General features: G+C 41.3%; 1 protein-coding gene across 1 annotated transcript; it reads left to right on the top strand.

The window, feature by feature from the left end:
* Positions 1 to 267: 267 nt before the first annotated feature.
* LOC100488359 (phospholipase A2 inhibitor subunit gamma B) lies at positions 268 to 13,190 on the top strand. The gene is made up of 5 exons (XM_031905880.1): positions 268 to 383; positions 8,714 to 8,857; positions 9,837 to 9,974; positions 11,018 to 11,164; positions 12,781 to 13,190. The coding sequence occupies exons 1-5, from the start codon at positions 332 to 334 to the stop codon at positions 12,978 to 12,980; spliced, it is 681 nt and encodes a 226-aa protein (XP_031761740.1). The 5' UTR covers positions 268 to 331; the 3' UTR covers positions 12,981 to 13,190.
* The last annotated feature ends 779 nt before the right edge of the window (positions 13,191 to 13,969 follow it).

Genomic DNA, 13,969 nt, shown 5'->3' with positions numbered 1-13,969 from the left:
CCTTAAGCTTTTTACAGTTTGCCTCAAACATACATTGTTCCTGCTGTGTCTCTACAAAATGTCACACAGTTGGCTCTTTCATAAGAACTCTGTGCCCATATCAAATTTAAATATTGCTGTATCAAAAGGGTGTGCCGTAATGATGTCAATTTGTTTGCCTTTTTTGATAAGAGCTCAAAGTCCTTTTAATGGTAATGCAACACAACGCTTCATTATTTTTACAAAATTAGTAAACGTGCGCAATCCAACCTCAACGACATTTATATATATAAGCTCCACCCCATACTGCGAATTTCATTTCCACGCTGACCTTCCCTCAAGAGACATCGCCATGGCCAAGTGCACTGCATTGCTCCTTGTCCTGATTTCCTGCGCAGCCTCAGGTAGGGGTACCTACAATTTATTGCCTACATCAGGGGTCCCCAATCTTTCTTACTCGTGAGCCACAGTCAAATGTAAAAAGACTTGGGGAGCAACACAAGCACCATAAAAGTTCATGGAGGAGCCAAATAAGGGCTGTGATTGGCTATTAGGCAGCCTCTATGCACACTATCAGCTTACAGGGGCTTTATTTGGTAGGAAATATTGTTTTTATTCAACCAAAACTTGCCCCCAAGTCAGGAATTCAAAATAACTCCCTGGTTTGGGGGCACTGAGAGCAACATCCAAGGGGTTGGGGAGCAACATGTTGCCCCTGAGCCACTGGTTGGGGATCACTGCCCTACATCATTCATTTCATTGTTTAAAATGAATGAGGATATTTTATTGTCCCTGTAGGTAGGCGCTATAAATTTGGACATATGGTGGACTTACTTGATTTGCTTTTTTTTAAAAAAAATATTGGTGATCTTGTCGAGCAATCAAATTTTGTTGCTTACTGTCCAGAATAAAGTATATTTGTAAGTACTAATATATCATTATTAATTACTGAATCTGAATGTACGGCTCTTTGTAGGAAAATTGAGTGATGGACAAAGGAAAGAAAAAGAAGGAATAAGTGGCAACTAAAAGTCAAATAGCAATAAAAGTTCAAAGAAAGAAAGATACTCGGGGGTATTAAATTTTTATTGAGCTCTTAGTTTTTTAAAAATGACAAACCCGTGATCCTGAAAGCTCCGAATAACTGAAAGCCCATCTCCCATAGACTCCATTTTAATCAAATAAATTAGATTTTTAAAATGTATTTGGTTTTTCTCTGTTATAATAAAACAGTACCTGTACTTGATCCCAACTAAGATATAATTAATCCTTATTGGGGGCAGAACAGCCCTATTGGGTTTATTTCATGGTTAAACGATTCCCTTTTCTCTGTAATAATAAAACAGTACCTGTACTTGATCCCAACTAAGATATAATTACCCCTTATTGGGGGCAGAACAGCCCTATTGGGTTTATTTAATGGTTAAATGATTCCCTTTTCTCTGTAATAATAAAACAGTACCTGTACTTGATCCCAACTAAGATATAATTACCCCTTATTGGGGGCAGAACAGCCCTATTGGGTTTATTTAATGGTTAAACGATTCCCTTTTCTCTGTAATAATAAAACAGTACCTGTACTTGATCCCAACTGAGATATAATTACCCCTTATTGGGGGCAGAACAGCCCTATTGGGTTTATTTAATGGTTAAATGATCCCCTTTTCTCTGTAATAATAAAACAGTACCTGTACTTGATCCCAACTAAGATATAATTACCCCTTATTGGGGGCAGAACAGCCCTATTGGGTTTATTTCATGGTTAAATGATTCCCTTTTCTCTGTAATAATAAAACAGTGCCTGTACTTGATCCCAACTAAGATATAATTACCCCTTATTGGGGGCAGAACAGCCCTATTGGGTTTATTTCATGGTTAAATGATTCCCTTTTCTCTGTAATAATAAAACAGTACCTGTACTTGATCCCAACTAAGATATAATTACCCCTTATTGGGGGCAGAACAGCCCTATTGGGTTTATTTAATGGTTAAATGATTCCCTTTTCTCTGTAATAATAAAACAGTACCTGTACTTGATCCCAACTAAGATATAATTACCCCTTATTGGGGGCAGAACAGCCCTATTGGGTTTATTTAATGGTTAAATGATTCCCTTTTCTCTGTAATAATAAAACAGTACCTGTACTTGATCCCAACTAAGATATAATTACCCCTTATTGGGGGCAGAACAGCCCTATTGGGTTTATTTAATGGTTAAATGATTCCCTTTTCTCTGTAATAATAAAACAGTACCTGTACTTGATCCCAACTAAGATATAATTACCCCTTATTGGGGGCAGAACAGTCCTATTGGGTTTATTTAATGGTTTAATGATTCCCTTTTCTCTGTAATAATAAAACAGTACCTGTACTTGATCCCAACTAAGATATAATGAATCCTTATTGGAGGAAAAATAATCCTATTGGGTTTAATGTTTTATTGATTTTTTAGTAGACTTAAGATATGAAGATCCAAATTTCGGAAAGACCTTTTATCCAGAATACCCTTGGTCCCGAGCATTTTGTATAACATGTCGTATACCTGTACCACGAAAAACTCTAATACAAAACTACACCGTCTAAAAGATTAATTAAAATGATTAATTTTGATTTTTGTATTCCCTCCACAATTTTTTTTATTTGTGCTTTTCCAAATGGCTTGTTTTCAAATATGTTATTTTCAAGTGTTGCAGAAATACTGTAGCCCAACTGACATACACAGATTTTGGGATTGTAGTGCCTAAAATCGGAACCATTGTACAGATCGATATAGCCACAAGCAAAAGAAGAGTAAAAATGATTCACTAGATCCCTAGCTGGTCCCCATACCTGGCAATTGAATGCCATTGATCTGGCAATTAGTGATAGGCGAAATATTTCGCCAGGCATGGATTCGCAGCGAATTTCCGCGTTTCGCCATTGGCGGATTGTTTCGCGAAATGGATGAAAAAATTCGCCGCACGTCCAAAAATATAGTCGCTGGCGTCAAAAAAATAGCCGCGCGACAAAATAATAGCCGCGGACAACAAAAGAATAGTCGCCGCGCAACATTTTTGCCGTTTCGCAATTTTTTCGCCGTTTCGCGGATCTCTTGAAAGATTCGTGAATTTTTTGGCGAAGCGAAACGGAACCGATTCGCTCATCACTACTGGCAATGAGTTCACAAACCAAATGTTTCCTTTTAGTTATGAGCGAATCTGTACCGTTTCGATATGCCAAAAACGATGAAAAATTTGGGAAACGGGGAAAATGACACACGTAAAAAAAAAAATTGTTGCGCGTCACAATATGACGCACAACAACAACATCTTTTGAAAAGAGACAGTTGTTTGGTTGAGAGACAATTCTTTTTGATGCGAGAGACAATTCTTTGGATGAGAGAGACAATTCTTTGGATGAGAGACAATTCTTTTTGATGCGAGAGACAATTCTTTGGATGAGAGACAATTCTTTTTGATGCGAGAGACAATTCTTTGGATGAGAGAGACAATTCTTTGGATGAGAGAGACAATTCTTTTTGATGAGAGAGACAATTCTTTGGATGAGAGAGACAATTCTATTTGATGCGAGAGACAATTCTTTGGATGAGAGAGACAATTCTATTTGATGCGAGAGACAATTCTTTGGATGAGAGAGACAATTCTTTTTGATGCGAGAGACAATTCTTTGGATGAGAGACAATTCTTTTTGATGAGAGAGACAATTCTTTGGATGAGAGACAATTCTTTTTGATGAGAGAGACAATTCTTTGGATGAGAGACAATTCTTTTTGATGAGAGAGACAATTCTGTGGATGAGAGACAATTCTTTTTGATGAGAGAGACAATTCTTTGGATGAGAGACAATTCTTTTTGATGAGAGAGACAATTCTTTGGATGAAAGAGACAATTCTTTTTGATGAGAGAGACAATTCTTTGTATGAGAGAGACAATTCTTTGGATGAGAGACAATTCTTTTTGATGCGAGAGACAATTCTTTGGATGAGAGACAATTCTTTTTGATGCGAGAGACAATTCTTTGGATAAGAGACAATTCTTTTTGATGCGAGAGACAATTCTTTGTATGAGAGAGACAATTCTATTTGGCTCAAGAGACAATTCTTTTGACGCGCGACAATACGTTTGATGCGCGACAATTTTTGGACGCACTGCAATTTTTTTCACAGTGAATTTTGTCACCCGTTTCGCGAAAAAATCCGTCAATGGCGAAATGTGGAAATTCGCCGCGAATCCATGCCTGCCCAATTTTTTTGTCCGTCACTATTTCCAAGATATCCTTGTTATTTTAAAAAAAGATATTCACAAAGAAGGATATTACACTTTTGTGCAGAATATTGAGCTTCTATGTATAAGCCTGCTCTTACTCTGTATAAGGCATTAGTGTTACCAAGCAGTTCTGCTGATCTTGCACCAAGTTTAGGATTCAGTTTAGAATTTTTGGATTTGTCCGTATCTTTAGTCTTTACCAAGACAAATCCAGCATTGGACTGAACTAAAGGCAACAACTAAAGATGAGTCCACTTTTGTTTTTTATATTCCACTGGATTTAAACTACAAATATAAATATTTTGTAATCACCAGGAAGTATAATTACTAGACATTAACACAAATGGAAGATTTACACTAAGGGCTCTGGTACACGGGGAGATTAGTCGCCCGCGACAAATCTCCCTGTTCGCGGGCGACTAATCTCCCCGAGTTGCCATCAGTTACCATCCCACCAGCGAACATGTAAGTCGCCGGTGGGATGGCACACGCTGCGGTGCGATTTCGGCAAATCGCCGAAAATGCCTTGCGAGGCAACTTCGCCGATTTGCTGAAATCGCCTGCGCAGCTTGTACCATCCGGTACATCGCCGGTGGGATGGTAGTTCGGGGAGATTAGTCGCCCGTGACAAGGGAGATTTGTCGCGGGCGACTAATCTCCCTGTGTGCCAGAGCCCTAAAGAAGAAATGTATGTGGAATGAATTGCTCAATACAGATATGCATGGGCCCGATTCACTAAAGTCCGAAATAAGGAGTGCTATTTATAGCATGCGTTAAAAATCTTATCACTTCTTATTTTTCACTCGATTCACTAAAAGGACACTTGTCATAATTAAGAAGCGATGTTCTTGGCGTTATTTATCTTGCGACGACATATTTTCAAGCAATATATTACGCAGCGCACAACATATTACGCAGCACATCGCTTCTTAATTATGACAAGTGTCCTTTTAGTGAATCGAGCGAAAAATAAGAAGTGATAAGATTTTTAACGCATGCTATAAATAGCACTCCTTGGGCCTGATTCACTAAAGGGCGATAAAACGTGCGCTATTCTTATTGTGCGCTAAAATTTTTACCGCCACTTAATTTTGGCGATTTTTCGCACGATTCACTATAAGCATACTCGCGCTTTTTTACGCGCGATATTGCAAGCGTTATTTAACTCGCAAAAGACTATTTCAATGCGGTATTTGCCTGTACATGAGCTAAATTACGCGAATAATCGCCGAATATGAATGGTAGCATAGAAATAGTGTATAATAATTGTCGCCGCATATAAATGGTGTATATAAATATTAGCCACATATAAATGGTAGCATATAAATAGTAGATGCTTATAAATAGTAGCCACTAGTGATGAGCAAATGTGTTCTGGTTTCTTTAGTGAAAAATTAGCAAATCTTTCGAAAGATCCACGAAACGGCAAAAATGTTGTGCGGGCAAAAAAATTGTTGCTGTGACTATTATTTTTTGACACTTGTATCAATTTTTGGATGTGCGGTGAATTTTTGCGTGGCGAATTTTTTCATGCGTTTAGCCATTGGCGGATTGTTTTGCGAAACACATGAAAAAATCCGCCGCGAAAAAATTCAACGCACGTCCAAAAATTTGCTGCGAATCCATGCCTGGCGAAACATTTCATCCCTTGTAGCCAAATAGAAATAGTCGCGCAAATGAACGCACGCCATGTTAGCCATACACACCAATACTTGCAGAAAATTACTGTATTAAAAATGAACATTTCGCTGCAAACTGGCGGCTGCGTCACTCTAGGGGAAACACAGACTTGAATAAATAACACTGTAAGTCCATATTTTATTGCAAAAAATCATTTACTGTACTTTTGTATAATTTTTCGCCTGCCTGTAGTAGGTGTTAATTTTTCGTATAGCCGAATGCGATATTTAGCGCGCAAAAGTTATAGTGAATCATGCGATCGTATTCTTTTCAGCGCGGAAATTAACTCAAAACGGTAAAACTAGTGCAAGAAATAACCCATGCGAAAATGGCGATTTTTCGCACGCGATAATACTATGGTGAATCGCGCGCAAGTTATTTTGCGTTTTTTAACGCGAAAAAGCGTGCGATAATTTTTATCGCCTTTAAGTGAATCAGGCCCCTTATTTCGGACTTTAGTGAATCGGGCCCATGGTATCTGCACACAGCAAACTCAATACATAGAGAAAATGATGCTGAAGAAGAAGCATTTAAAGTAGGATATGACCTCTTTATAGAATAACTAGAACAAAGTCTTCTGTAACCTGTTGCTAATAGACCTTGGCTAATAGAGGTAGGACCTCTATTTGGATTTTTACTGCTAAAAGTTGCAGAAAAAAAAGTTGCCATCAAAAAGTTGTTGAGATCGTGTAGAAGTCAATGGCAGATGTCCCTTCCCTGAAAGATTCTTCTTTTGCTTTACTTGTGGTTTTCATGCAACAAGTCGAAACATGTGGAACCTTCGGGACTTTTCTGCAACTTTTCTCACACAGACTTTTTCAACTCAGACTTTTTAGTAAAAGTAAAACATTTGTGGTTTAGTAAATGTGCCCCTAAGAGTTGTGAATCTGTAGACTTTTTCTCTGAAGCGCTTGTGCTGGAAGATATGATGGATACGTTTAAGAAAGGAGCAGATGCCTTCCTTTTTCTTATAAGTTTAAAAAAGATATGATATGGTATTAAAATGAATGGTACTCTATTGATCCAGGGCTTGGTCTTAGAGATTAAATGACACACTTCTGCAGTTCTTGCTAATCTAAGGTCCCTACCACATTCACACACGGTAGGGCCAACTTTATCAGGGGCCAATTAACCTGTCTGTTAATCTGTAAAAAGTCTGTATGTTTTGGAGTTTGGGAGGAAACTCACCCAAGCAGGAGAGAACAAAGAAAGATTAAATATTAGAAAGAGATACCGTATTTTTCACCCTATAAGATGCTCCGGAAGACGCACCCAATTTTAAAGGAGAAAAATCTAGAAAAAAAAGATTCTGAACCAAATACTGTAGTAAAATATTTTATATCATCTGTATAAAGTTAATTGTCTCTGGGCTCGCTCATAATGAGGCTTCCCCCAGGGCCCCCCCAAGCATCCTTCAGCTTCCCCCAGGGCCCCCCCAAGTATCCTTCAGCTTCCCCCAGGGCCCCCCCCAAGCATCCTTCAGCTTCCCCCAGCCCCCCCAAGTATCCTTCAGCTTCCCCAGGGTCCCCCCAAGTATCCTTCAGCTTCCCCCAGGGCCCCCCCAAGTATCCTTCAGCTTCCCCCAGGGCCCCCCCCCCAAGTATCCTTCAGCTTCCCCCAGGGCCCCCCCAAGTATCCTTCAGCTTCCCCCACCCCCCCAAGTATCCTTCAGCTTCCCCCACGCCCCCCCAAGTATCCTTCAGCTTCCCCCACGCCCCCCCCAAGTATCCTTCAGCTTCCCCCAGGGCCCCCCCCAAGTATCCTTCAGCGTCCCCCAGGGCCTCCAAGCATCCTCCAGCTCCCCCACGGCACCCCCAGCATTCTTCAGCTTCCCCCAGGGCCCCCAAGCACCTTCCATTTCCCCCCTAACCTACCCCCACCGGCCTCCGGCTCCCGTGATGTCTTCCTCTCTGTGCCGCGGCTCCCAGCTGCTTCTGTGCTTTTATAAGGCGTGTGACGTCACGGGCGCAACCTTATAAAAGCGAGGATGCAGCAGAGAGCAGCGGCACAGAGAGAAAGACAGTTCACCGTATAAGACGCACCAACTTTTCCCCCCCAGTTTTGGGGAAGCAAAAGTGCGTCTTATACGGTGAAAAATACGGTAGTTGGCATAAATCAGTACAGTGTATTTCTATCCATCTATTCAACAGGTATGGCCAAGCTGTGGTAAGGTTTAGGGATTATATACAGTACAAATTGCAAGGCAGGGTGCAAAGTGCAAAATGGTGGGGTAAAAGTCACCATATTACCTCACACTTGCACTTATCTTAATTGTTGCAGGTCCCTATGCACAAAAATGGAACGCAGAGTCCTGCATGGGTGCTATTAATTCAACACTGCCCTTGTTTGTCAGTGCTTATTCATTGGGGTGGATGGGGGGGCACAAAAGTATTCCCCTGTTTGCCCTTTTCTCTAATGTACCCCCTTCCCCTGCTGGCAGACACAGGTCCTTACTCGCCATCTGGCCTATGGCAGGCTGTAGGGACAGTGCTGCTTTGCTGGTTCTGCACTCAGCACCCTAGTCAACTCCTGTTGCCACATTTAATTTACTTACTTACCCCAGTCCCACCCACCCCTCCCGGCATGACAGAGTTGGATTGGGAGAGGTGGGGTTGGGAGGGTTAGGGTTAGGCCTAAACACATGTTTTGAAAAAAGTACATTTTAGAAGGCTCTCTTGTGACTGCTGAGAATACAATCACCCCCTTCCTTCTGTGGAAAACTTAATGATCATATTTACAATTTTGTTTAAATTCATTAAAAAAAAAAAAATGTGTATTTTCTTTTTCAGTGTATACACATGAGTGCGTGACGTGCTCACAAACGTCTCTGACAACCGATGCAAAGAGTCTAACCTGCAGCGGTTCTAAACAATCCTGTAAGGAACATCAGGACCACTGCGTGACCCGTTATATTGATGAGAAAGATACCAATGGTTTGTACTGTTCATTTTATAGACTAATCATGTATAGCGCAGCACTGATTCATTTTCTGTTGTACAACTGTCCTCAAAACTGCCTTTCTGATTGGATACCCACAGGGAAGCCTCCTCATGTCCCCATCAGTCCACTTAGCTTAACTTTTTTTTGTAAAAGAAATATATATTTATACATAGTTATCATATTCCCCCTTAAGCGCCTCTTCTCCAGTGTAAACAGACCCAACTGGGCCAGTCTTTCCCCATAACTGAGACTTTCCATACCCTTTACCAGCTTAGTTGCCCTTCTCTGGACCCTCTCTAACTCAATAATGTCCAGTTTGAGCACTGGAGACCAAAACTGAACAGCATATTCTAGATGGGGCCTTACCAGGGCTCTGTAAAGGGGAAGAATAACCCCCTCCTCCCTGAATCTATACCCCTTTTAATACAACTCAAACCCTGTTTGCCCTTCAGCTGCTGCCTGGCATTGCTTGCTACAGCCAAGTTTATTATCTACAATTTTAGTTTTTTTGTATAATCATTTTTTGTATAATCATTGATTCCCTGATGAAGAATCTGTTGATCCAAACATTTTGTGCACTACACAAAAAGCTCAAATGCTATGAGGATCTGAATTAGTTCCAGAGTGTATTTGTGTTTTGGACACAACCTGGTAAGGGCCAGGCCTTGGATATTTAGGGGATGGGTGGACACCATTCTAAGTTGCGTAAATGTTTATATAGTGCCTATTTAAAGGCAATTTCTGGGTGGCAAAGCAAAATAAATTTTAGAGAAGATTTAAACCCGAAAAATGCATTGATATAAACTTACTCAGATTGCAGCTGTCTGGATTGCTGGTTGCTATGGGTTACTGCCCATGTGCAAATTTGCCCAGTGATTATAAATAAGCCCCAAATTTGCCTGCCCTTCTGTCTATATATTCTTCCTTGCATTAGCTGTTGCATTTGGCAGATTTTCTATTTCTCTCCATTAGGCAAACTGATTCAGGGCTGGATTGTCAGAGAATGCGGAACATCGCACAACTGTTTCGATGCTTTGAGCTTTACCAATGGAACCACTGTCATTTTGATGTCCGTCAAATGCTGCGTGCTTGACATTTGTCTATTAGAAGGTATGTTACAATTTCCACTATTTATGACTTTTTCAGTAAATATAATTTCAAAGGTAATTTCCAGGTGAAACTGTAAAGCAGAAGGAAAGGCTACATCAGTGGGCAGGGGGGGGGTGCCATAATAGTAGATGGCCCCCAGTAATTGTAATCGCTTTCCTGAAACCCCCGGGGTATGCGGGCAACTGTTCCTTCTTCGATCTTCACGCCAGCGCAGTAGGGCGAAAAGCCAACTTTAACAAAAAAGCTTGATTTTTTGCTCAACTGCGGATGGGTCGGCCCCGGGATTCCGAAGAAAGAAGGAAGAGGGTCACTCGCTCCCATATACCCCGGGCCGGTGCAGTTTTATCCTAACAGGAGCATCAGCCGGGGGTATAAGGTAAGCGATTACAATCACATTTGACACCCACAGTGATTTAGCCTTTCCTTCCCCTTTAATTAGGCTTCTGCTACATCATATCTGTATGGAAAGGATGTTCTGAAAAATGTATATGTATGTTTTATTTGCTTCTCGTTTATTTGCATCGGGACGGTATTATGTTCAATATTTTAATGCTAGGGCTGGGCAATGTATGCTTCCCTAGATACTGCAGACTGGCACCCATCACACTGGGATAATCCCAATTATCATGTGCAAGAAAGGGAAGGAATTGCCAACATAGGTGGGTTTAGAATTTGGAATTTAGACCAAGGTATGGTCAGATTAAACTGGAGATAATGAGGGTTAGGTAATAAAAGGCACTAAGTTTGGCCTGGAATAGTAACCCATAGCAACCAATCAGCAGGCAGAATTTACTGGTTACCTGTTTTAAAGCAAACATCTTATTGGGTTACTGCTGATGGGCAAACTTAGTGCCTTTTATTACATATGGGGGATTGACTAAATGATCCTAATCAGGAATATAGTTATTCAATAGGAAGAGTCCTGTTGGTCAACTAGCCCTGGCCTATATTGTTTATCTTATACCACAAACATATACATTCAGAAATATACAGTTTTTAAAAAAAATATTTGCTTAATACTTTTTGGCTTCTTTCCAATTAAGATCCTCCATCTAAAGGTAAACAGCCAAAAAAACCACTGAAATGTGAAGCCTGTTATGAAAACGGTCAGTCTGAGTGTTACACTAACAAAACAATGGTGTGCGATGGAGAACACAGTAAATGTGCCAGCATTTCCTACAGCTCAACAGGTAACGTATGAAAGGAGAATCTGTTGTGCGCTTTGAAAAGTACCTTCTGAATATGGCCAGTTACCAATTAATATCATATATGGGAAAATCTTACCTCTTAACACTTACTGGTGAGGTGTCACTGACTGAAACGGCTGAGCCAATAGAGAGTGATTATGAGAAGGTAGGTGGGGCTTTGGAAGTTGGGTAGGGGTCTGGTCTTACAGAGTATGGTCTGGACAAATGTCAGATCAGCGGGGTGCGTATTTAAGTCTGGTTCTGCCCTCAGCACCAAATCTCTGCCCCCCTCCCCTTCGTAAAGTCTGTGCATGCACCAATTGCGAAAACCGGGGTACCCCTCTCTTTCAGCACCAACACTGGTTTTAGCTGCAAGTTTCTAGGGGTGAAACTGGGAGATTTTTCTTTTTTCAGTGGCTGCCACTCTAAGCGTGGGCTCTCAGGTTCCCCTGGGTGTGTGCAGTCAAATAGCAGACCTCTAAGATGGCAACTACTGGTTGGTTGTTATTAGTGATGGGCAAAATGTTTCGGCAGGCATGGATTCGCGGCGATTTTCCGTGTTTCGCCATTGGCGGATTGTTTCACGAAACGGATGAAAACATTTGCTGCAGAAAAATTCACTGCGCGTCCAAAAATTGTCAAAATAATAGTTGTGGGCGTCAAAAGAATAGCCGTGGGCGACAAATAATAGCTGGGGGCGACAAAAGAATAGCCGGGGGCGACAAAAAAATAGCCGGGGCCACAAAAGAATAGCCGGGGGCGACAAAAGTATAGCCGGGGGCATCAAAAGAATAGCCGGGGCGACAAAAGAATAGCTGCGGGCAACAAAAGAATAGCCGGGGGCGACAAAAGAATAGCCGGGGGCGACAAAAGAATAGCTGCACAACTAAAGAATAGCCGGGGCGACAAAAGAATAGCCGCGGATGTCAAAAGAATAGCCGCACAACTAAAGAATAGCCGTGGGTGACAAAAGAATAGCCGAACGACAAAAGAATAGCCGCAGGTGTCAAAAGAATAGCCGTGGGCGACAAAAGAATAGCTGGGGGCGACAAAAGAATAGCCACGGGCAACAAAAGAATAGCCGCACGACAAAAGAATAGTTGTTATGGATTACTAAACCTACTAATTGGTTGGAATGGGTTACTACAGGAATCCCCAAACTTTTATACCCATGAGCCACATTCCAATGGACAAAGAGGTGCCAATAAGAGCTATCATTGGCTATTTGATAGCCCCTATGTTGGCTGGCAGCCTACAGAAGGTTCTGTTTGGCAATTACTTTGGGCTTTTATGCAATCAAAGCTTGCCTCCTAACTAGAAACTCAAAAATAAGCCCCTGCTTTGAGGCCACTGGAAGCAACATCCAAGGGGTTGGGGAGCAACATGTTACCCCTGAACCACTGGTTGGGGATCACTGGGTTACTAGAATGGATTACAATCCTTCTGGACAACCATAACAATAAACCAACCAGAATGCCCCAGGGAGCCATAACCTGTGACTTGCATCATGTGATCTCCGTTTTATTTTGCCTTTTTAAGTAGGAACACCAATGTCAGTGTCAATGTTTTCTCTTCCCAGTTCATTAATGGGCACCATTGTACCGATGTCTCTTTTTCAGATACAACAAATAATAAGGTTACAGAGCAGTTCTTCACGAGAGGATGTGCCGAAGAAAAAAAATGCAGCAACAAAACTATTACAGCACAAGTCGGCAACACAAAGTATCAATTTGGATATACCTGCAATGGTTGCTCCGGCCTCTACTTCAGCCCTTTAATGCTTGTCCTCGCTGCTATCTCCATGATAAAACTCATATAGGGGTGGGTTTTCTATCACAGTTGGGGATATGTTTGATCGGGTTGTCCCAGAACTACAACTTTCAGCAACCCCATGCCGGGGAAGGATGAAGCTAATGGGCTACTGCAAATGCTGTAATGCTTGGATATCGCTTGTTAAATGCACTGCCATGTATTGTATGGGCTGTTGGTGTACAGTAAATAAAAGGGAAAGACTGTCTGCCAAACCGTTTGGACTTGTGTTATGTCTTTATTTAATAATGTATTTTTTTAGCCAGTAATGGAAAAGTCCAAGTCCAAGTACCTGCTTAAATCACCATAATGGTTAAGTTTACAGATGTTTTATTGTGTAATGTAAAAAAAGTGCAATATTTGCCCTGATCTAGTAATCCCCCAGCAACCAATGACATGTCTGCTCTTTAACAGCAGGATGGGAAATGTTAATTTACCCCCTTAGGTTATCAGCAACCATAGTAATTAGCTCATATTATATATATACTAATCCTGACTACTTTACTAAAGTCCAAGTGGCCTCCTTTCTCCTCATATAAGGCACTCACTGCTGCTTCTTCATAAAGCCTATTTGAAAGTGACCGTAGTTTGTATTTCAGTTTTTTTGGTACCTGCTCTTTCCGTGGAGACAATGTAGAGTTTGGATATGAATAATACAACAAGTGCAGTGTGCTAGGGATGAAAATATGCCGAGATCAGCATGTTCCTTCCCACAGGGCTTCAGTGAGTGTAATTAAAGGGATGCTATAGCAATTGGGTGTTTGATCTCTCTATTTGCCTTTTGTAAATCATCATTTTTCCCAAGCGGTGGATTGTTAGGGGCTTCTCTGGGCATGGCCGAGCTGTCTGGTAGCACAGCCGCTAAGGTTGGTCATGCACGTTCCCATATACACTGCCACCTTGGACCGTCCTGACAGAAAAGGCAGCTTATTGGCCCACGTATGGAGCCCTCTTGAAGTTCTCATTAGTCAAACATCTATTGGGCATGTTGGGAAAATC

Source organism: Xenopus tropicalis, chromosome 7 (assembly GCF_000004195.4).
Source record: "Xenopus tropicalis strain Nigerian chromosome 7, UCB_Xtro_10.0, whole genome shotgun sequence".
Classification (NCBI taxonomy): Eukaryota; Metazoa; Chordata; class Amphibia; order Anura; family Pipidae; genus Xenopus; species Xenopus tropicalis.
This window is presented reverse-complemented; position numbering and strand designations above follow the sequence as displayed.

Coding starts and splice junctions, on each gene's coding strand:
- LOC100488359 (XM_031905880.1), top strand. CDS start 332: ATGGCCAAGTGCACTGCATTGCTCCTTGTCCTGATTTCCTGCGCAGCC. Junction 384..8,713: donor GATTTCCTGCGCAGCCTCAG/GTAGGGGTACCT, acceptor TTTCTTTTTCAG/TGTATACACATGAGTGCGTG. Junction 11,165..12,780: donor CATTTCCTACAGCTCAACAG/GTAACGTATGAA, acceptor TCTCTTTTTCAG/ATACAACAAATAATAAGGTT.